This window comes from Salvia splendens, chromosome 9 (assembly GCF_004379255.2).
Source record: "Salvia splendens isolate huo1 chromosome 9, SspV2, whole genome shotgun sequence".
Classification (NCBI taxonomy): domain Eukaryota; kingdom Viridiplantae; phylum Streptophyta; class Magnoliopsida; order Lamiales; family Lamiaceae; genus Salvia; species Salvia splendens.
The window spans coordinates 16,618,773-16,625,993 of record NC_056040.1 but is presented as its reverse complement, the minus strand read 5'-3'; the positions used below and the strand labels follow the sequence as shown (position 1 = coordinate 16,625,993).

The 7,221-nt window shown below is 35.6% G+C and overlaps 1 protein-coding gene across 1 annotated transcript; it reads left to right on the top strand.

Annotated features, from left to right (window-relative positions):
* The first annotated feature begins 608 nt into the window (after positions 1-608).
* Positions 609-3,224, top strand: LOC121747396 (pentatricopeptide repeat-containing protein At4g35130, chloroplastic-like). The gene is given in 2 exon segments (XM_042141428.1): positions 609-1,324; positions 1,327-3,224. Coding segments are annotated over 2 exon segments (2,406 nt in total). The 5' UTR covers positions 609-723; the 3' UTR covers positions 3,132-3,224.
* Positions 3,225-7,221: the final 3,997 nt, after the last annotated feature.

Here is a 7,221-nt window from a genome sequence, read left to right as displayed (position 1 = left end):
CGATAATATGAAAACACAAATTCAAGATCATTTTGCTACATTGAACCTAAAAGAAGATTGAGTTTTTGTCTTTCCTATCACCATTTTCCTCTATCAATGTCTTCCCCACAAAAAAATTAATAACAACAATACCTCATAAATTCTCTTTGAAAAAAGAAGAAATTATAACGTTATTCTCTTATCTCAATAGTTCTAATTAGCAAAATGTATTACATCCTTCTCAAAATAATACACAATTATCATTTGTGATGTCCCCAAATTTGTGCATACTTATTTCTTTAGGGATTTAGGGTTTAGGGTTTAGTGACAATTTTCTTATCTTCTATCTGTACATTGGTGCACTATTCTCTAAATTGGTTTAACCCAATTTATTTTAATTTTTGAAACATTTTCTTTTCTAGATGATTTTTTTTTCTTTTCTAGATGATTCGTAGTAATAGAATTAGGTAAAATTTATTTACTTAAAATTTTATTATTCTCACATGAATTTTATTATGAAAAAATACTCGTAACATATTTTAACCGTGACCTCACTAGTAAAGTAGTAATGATAAAAGTCACAAAACTTTCATCAAAATCGAAAAGAAAAAAATTGAAACAGCAGAAATGTTAACTGAAACTCCAATTAAACAAGCCAAGGATGCCAATAACTGAAATAACGGTCTTTCAATCGAATCCAATTTCTATTTCGAAAATAAACTGCTAGCGAGTGTCCAAGAAAAAATGGCTAAAGAAATGCTAAATCTTCGGCTCCATATCCTACCTCCCACCTCAGAATACAGATATTTTCCTGCAATTCAAGCTTCAAATAAATCCCCGAATCATGAGCTTCGAATCAGACGCCATAAATCGAGGAAAAACTCCACCTCCCCAAGAAGAAGGAATTTTAGAAGCGTCGAAGGTTCAATTTTGTCGATTAAAAGACTGCTATATTATGTGAGTTCTGGTTGTTTGGAGACCGCACTCCAACTGTTTGACAAAATGGATAAATCGGACATTTTTGTTTGGAATGTTATGATAAGGGGTTTAGTTGATTCTGGAATGTTTCAAGAAGCCGTGGAGATGTATCATCGGATGCAAATTGTAGGGATTGAAGCTGATAATTTCACATTCCCTTTCGTGATCAAGGCGTGTGTTGGTTTGAAGGATGGGCAGAATGTTCACTCAATGGTTATAAAGCTTGGTTTTGATGAAGATGTGTATATATGTAATGCACTGATTGTGATGTATGCTAAGGTTGGCTGCATTGAGGAATCTGAGAGAGTTTTTGAGAGGATGCTGGTGAGGGATTTAGTTTCGTGGAATTCAATGGTAAGAGGGTATTTTTGGTTGGAGATGGCTGGAGCTCATTGATGTGTTTCAAGAAGATGCAGAGAGTTCGAGCTGGACTCGACAGGATCAGTTGTGTAAGTGCTTTGGGTGCTTGTGTGCTTGAGCGTCGTTTGTTGAGTGGAAAGGAGATCTTTTGCCAAGTGGTTAGAAATGGGCTTGATCTAGATCTGATGATTCAGAGCTCGGTCATTGATATGTTTGGGAAATGTGGTGGGGTTGATTATGCTGAGAGATATTTCGAGAGAATTGTAGAGAAGAATGTGGTCGTTTGGAATTCGATGATTGGTGCATTTGCTGTGAATGGTAAACCATTTGAGTCGTTTTCTTGTGTGGAAAAGATGCAAGATGTTGATAACTATGTGGCACCTGATACTGTCACGTTGATTAACCTGCTTCCTTCTTGTTCAAACCTCAGAGCACTGTTACAAGGCAAAGCCGTTCATGGATATGCGTTGAGAAAAGGGTATTTGTCTCATTTAGTATTGGAGACTGCTCTTGTTGATATGTATGGTAAGTGTGGGAGGTTAGTGCTTGTGGAGAGCGTGTTTTTCCTTATGAAGACTAGGAACTTAGTGTCGTGGAATGCTATGATTGCTGCTTTTGTCCAGAATTCGAAGGAAAGAGAAGCCATGGAAACTTTTAAAGATTTGCAGCTTGAGCCTTATGTACCTGATGAGATGACATTTGCTTCGACTCTTGCTGCCTATACTGAAATTGCCTTACCAAAAGAAGGGGAACAGATTCATGCCCTAACTTACAAATTGGGGATTTCATTAGGTGTTTGTGTGGCTAATGCATTGATCCACATGTATTCCAAATGTGGGGATCTTGAGGCTGCGCGTAAAGTTTTTGATAGATTGGAGTTGAAGGATCTTGTCTCGTGGAACACTATCATCATGGCGTATGCTATTCATGGTTTTGGATCACATTGCTTTGGGCTTTTCTCTGACATGATAAACGAAGGCCATGAGCCAAATGGAAGCACGTTTGTTTCCCTTCTGTCGGCTTGCAGCATTGCTGGCTTGCTAGATGACGGTTGGAACTTTTTTGACTCGATGAAGAGGGATTATGGAGTCGATCCCGGTATAGAACATTATGGTTGTGTGCTTGATTTATTAGGCCGTGCTGGTAATCTTGAACGTGCTAAATGCCTCATAGAGGAAATGCCACTGGAGCCAACTTCTCGGATATGGGGATCTTTGTTAGCTGCTAGCCGGCATCACAGAGACATCACAATGGCTGAGCTGGCTGCAGACCGTATTTTCTCTTTAGACAGTGATAACACCGGGTGCTATGTCTTGCTTGCCAACATGTATGCTGAAGTCAGGAGATGGGAAGATGTGGAACGTGTTAGAAATTTGATGAAGAAACAAGGATTGAAGATGACCAGCAGCTGCAGCCTAGTTGAGCACAATGGTATAACTCACAATTTCAATAATCATGACAAAACACATGGTGAGAGCTATGCTGTCTATGAAGTTCTTGATATTCTTTCAAGAATGATAGGCGAAGACAGCCTGCATTCTTCGGGTGTTTCTAAGCTCAAGCCGGTAGAGTCACTGAAAGCCAGAGGTAATTCTCCAATGTTCCACAGTGTAAGGCTGGCTACTTGTTTTGGTCTGATCAAGACAGCAAGAGGGCAGACCGTGCTTATAAGAAAGAACGTGAGGTTGTGTGAAGATTGCCATTCTGCAACGAAGAAGATCTCACTCGTTACGAAGAGGGAGATTGTTGTAGGAGATTCAAAAGTGTTTCATCATTTCAAAGATGGCAGATGCTCTTGTGGAGATTATTGGTAGTAGAGTATGCGGCAGCATCTCTCGGTTGATTTTGCAACATAATTGATTCGAGTCAATTTTGAATCTTTTTGCAACATAATTGACCGTAACAAACACTCAGTTCTATATTTCATCCATTGGACGAGGAAAAAAGGACGGCCAAGATCAAAATTCATAACCATCCCACAAATATAGGACATGATCAATACTACGAATGATAAACTACCAAGTTTATATTTAATTAATATTAATGGCAAATCAACACCACTGGATTAAAAGATCCAACGGCCTCCATTTGACCTTGGTTCTATATTTAAGAATGATTCTATCTTGATCAAAACCGCACATAGTCCAAAAAATACTTTTATGTGCATGAACTGAGTGTTTGTTACGGTCTAGGAAATACTACTCTCTGGTGCAAATTTATAATATTGGAGATGTTATATTCGGATTGAAAGATTTGAGAAATGAATTTGAATTCATATTAGCAAATACTCCATCCGTCCCTCTGTAGTAGAGTCGTTTTATTTTCAGCACTCGTTTTAAAAAAATGATAATAAATAATTAAAATAGAGAAAATGTAAAATAAGAGAAAGAATAATATAGTAAAGACTATTAACTATATTAATCTTTTTTTTACTTTACTTTCTCTCCACTTTAACTATTTATTATAATTTTTTCAAATCGAGTGCTCAAAATAAAACGTCTCTACTACAGAGGGACGGAGGGAGTATATACTACTCCATTTGATTGTTGAATTGAAACATTTTGGATGTAAATTGTAATCCATCACTTTTAAGCTCTTCTTTCAAATTTCATATCACCCAATTATCATATGAAGTTTTCAGTGTATTAAATTTCCCACGTGAGCGTGGTTGTAATATAACTTGTCACAATACCTTAAACAAATGTTGAAAAACTTAATTTTTGGCAATCCGCCACGTACTCAGGCCCGGCCCTGGGGGGCCGAGCAGTGGCCCCCAAAACGTTGGGGCCTCCAAAATCCAAATACATACATGAGTATATACATGCTAGAAGAAACTTTTAAGGTAATAATATAAATTGTATGCTATAAATATTGTCTTGGATGTATTGAAGTGTTTTATTACTACTGTTGTTATTGTTACTATTAGTTTATAGTATTATTATGGGGCCCCTCTTTTAGTTCCGCCCCGGGCCAATAAAAACTCAGGACCGGGCCTGCACGTACTAGGAGTATTACTTATCGAATGGATTTTAATAAAAGAATAGTCAGCGAGAATATTATAATTTTGTAAAATCCAAAAATGTCTCACATCATTTAAGGTTAACATTTAATTACGTAACTTCTTATTCCTGAAATATTTTCTCCTTCCAATTTATAAATGAATTTGAATTACAAAAAATATCTTGAACTACGTATCAATTCTGTCATGTTAACTTTTGACCATATTAAATTATTAAATTGCCGACAAGAAATAGAAATCTAGAAACGATGTGAACAATATAGCTTCTTCCACTATTAAATTAAAATCCAAGAAAAAAGATGGGATGACAACGACCTAACTTTGCTAAAAACAGACCTCACAATTATTTTGTTACTCAGCCTCATAATTATGCCAATGTTCATTTCGCATGCTTTTGTGTGGTTTATATATTTTTTTATCATATATAATAGGAAAAAAGTTTGCACAGCTTGTAGAATCTCAATGGCCAAATAATTTTTTACTATATATCAAAATACGGAGCTATTTTTGCAGTACTGTATTTTAGAATTTGGAGTATTGACAACTCCCCATAAATTTACTCCGTTCTAGTATCTTACTTACTTTCTTCGTTCGTCATTATGAGTCTTATTTGAATTCTGCATGATTTTTAAGAAATATAAAAGAAAGTGGTTGAGACTAGATAATGGAAGGTGAGACTCATTTTTATATGTATTAGTTTTACAATAAAATATAAGTAGAATGAGTTAGTAAAATGTGAAGTCTATCTATCATTTATAGTAAAAGTAAACTGAAATTTCTAATGGTGGACGGGGGTATATTTTCTTTTTGTGGCAAAATAATAGTAGTAGTCTCCTAAATTGTACTCCCTCCGTCCCGGACTACTCGCTCATTTCCTTTTCGGCTCGGAGATTAAGGAATGAGTGTATAGGAAAGTCAAAAATGAGGTGAAATTTTTTACTAAAAATGGAAAGAGTGCAAGTAACTTGGGACGCCCAAAAAGGAAATAAGTGCGAGTAGTGCGGGACGGAGGGAGTATTTGTTCAAAAAATCCTGAGACAATATAAAGATAATATACTCCCTCTATCGTGGATAATATACAAGTTTTGATTTAATACAAATTTTAATAAATTATTTGATTTTATAATATATATATAGGGATGTATTCATTTCCTTTTTGCATATTTCCTTCTTTTTCCTTCTTGATCTCAGCCCCACGATTTTGTCATCCGACGGTTAGATTGATGCCACGTGTTATTTAATAATGCAGATTTTCAGTTGAATAATGCACACCGACTAATAATGCACCATTATAGCGTAATAATGCAGATTTTCAGTTGAATAATGCACACCGACTAATAATGCACCATTATAGTGTAATAATGCAGATCATCTGGACCGTTGATGAATGAGATCTAACGGCCCATATTAAGAAGAATAAAGGATCTAAGGGATGAATAGGAGAATAACGCTCCCCTATATATATATATATATATATATATATATATATATATATATATATATAGGGTCATGATCTATGGAAAACACTCCTTAACCAAATAACTAGAGAACAAATCATAGCCACAAGATCAAGAAAATCAAGGGCTAGTATTAAAACATGTAATTTTCTAATTTAAGGAGAAATTAGTTCCCTCAATCACAAATTTACTCCATAATAACAAGGCAGGGGTATTATGGTAATTTTGTAAAAGCTTGATTTTTTGCGTTTGGAATTTCAAAGAAATATCCGAGATTTTCGCCCTCTTTTTGCTGACTTCCTTCGGCTTCAAAACCTTGTCTTCTCTCTGGTTTCCAAGGTCATTGATGCGAAATTGAAGCGAAAATCAAATGGAAAGCATGCCTCTGTATTGGAGGAGGCGAAATTGCGATTCAGAGGTGTCGGCATTAAGGAAATTGGTGAAGATGGAGCGGCGGAAAGCGGATGTGGCTCTCGCGGAGATGGAGCGAGAGAGGGGGCAGCCTCTGCCACGGCGGCGGAGAAGCGATGGCGATGATTCAGCGGCTGCAGCGCGAGAAGAACTCGATCGAGATAGCAGCCAATCAGCAGTGAAAAAGTTAACAACACTGAAGAGCGATGCGTAGCTTTCTTTAGAAGATCAATGTTATTGTGAATCTTATCGTATTGTGATAGTTGTTTAAATCATGTTTTGAATATTTGTGTATGCTCACATCATATATTTGTATGTCATTTTTCAGGAAAATAAGAGAGCAGAAGGGGTCAGAATGTTGATTTGTTGTTAGATTTTGTTGAGGATTATGAAACCATAATATTGAATTAAGGTTGTAACAAAAAACCGTTGTCACCATTCAAAATTGAAGCAAGAGTGATGTGTTTTGTAAACAAAAGTGAAGTAAAATCATGCTAAGAGTGATGTGTTTTGTAAACAAGAGTGAAGTAAAATCATGCTAAGAGTGATGTTGAAGTAAAATCATGCCAAGAGAGATGTGTTTTGTAAACAAGAGTGAAGTAAAATCAGAATAAGAGTGATGTGTTTTGTTAACAAGAGTGAAGTAAAATCACAATAAGAGTGGTGTCTTTTGTAAACAAGAGTGAAGTAAAATTACAATAAGAGTGATGTGTTTTGTAAACAAGAGTGAAGTAAAATCAGAATAAGAATGATAGGTTTTGTAAACAAGAGTTAAGTAAAATCAGAATAAGAGTGATGTGTTTTGTAAACAAGAGTGAAGTAAAATCATAATAAGAGTGATGTGTTTTGTGAATACCAGTGAAGTAAAATTATAATAAGAGCGATGTGTTTTGTAAACAAGAGTGAAGTAAAATCATGCTAAGAGTGATGTGTTTTGTAAACAAGAGTGAAGTAAAATCATGCTAAAAGTGATGTGTTTTGTAAACAAGAGTGAAGTAAAATCATAATAAGAGTGAT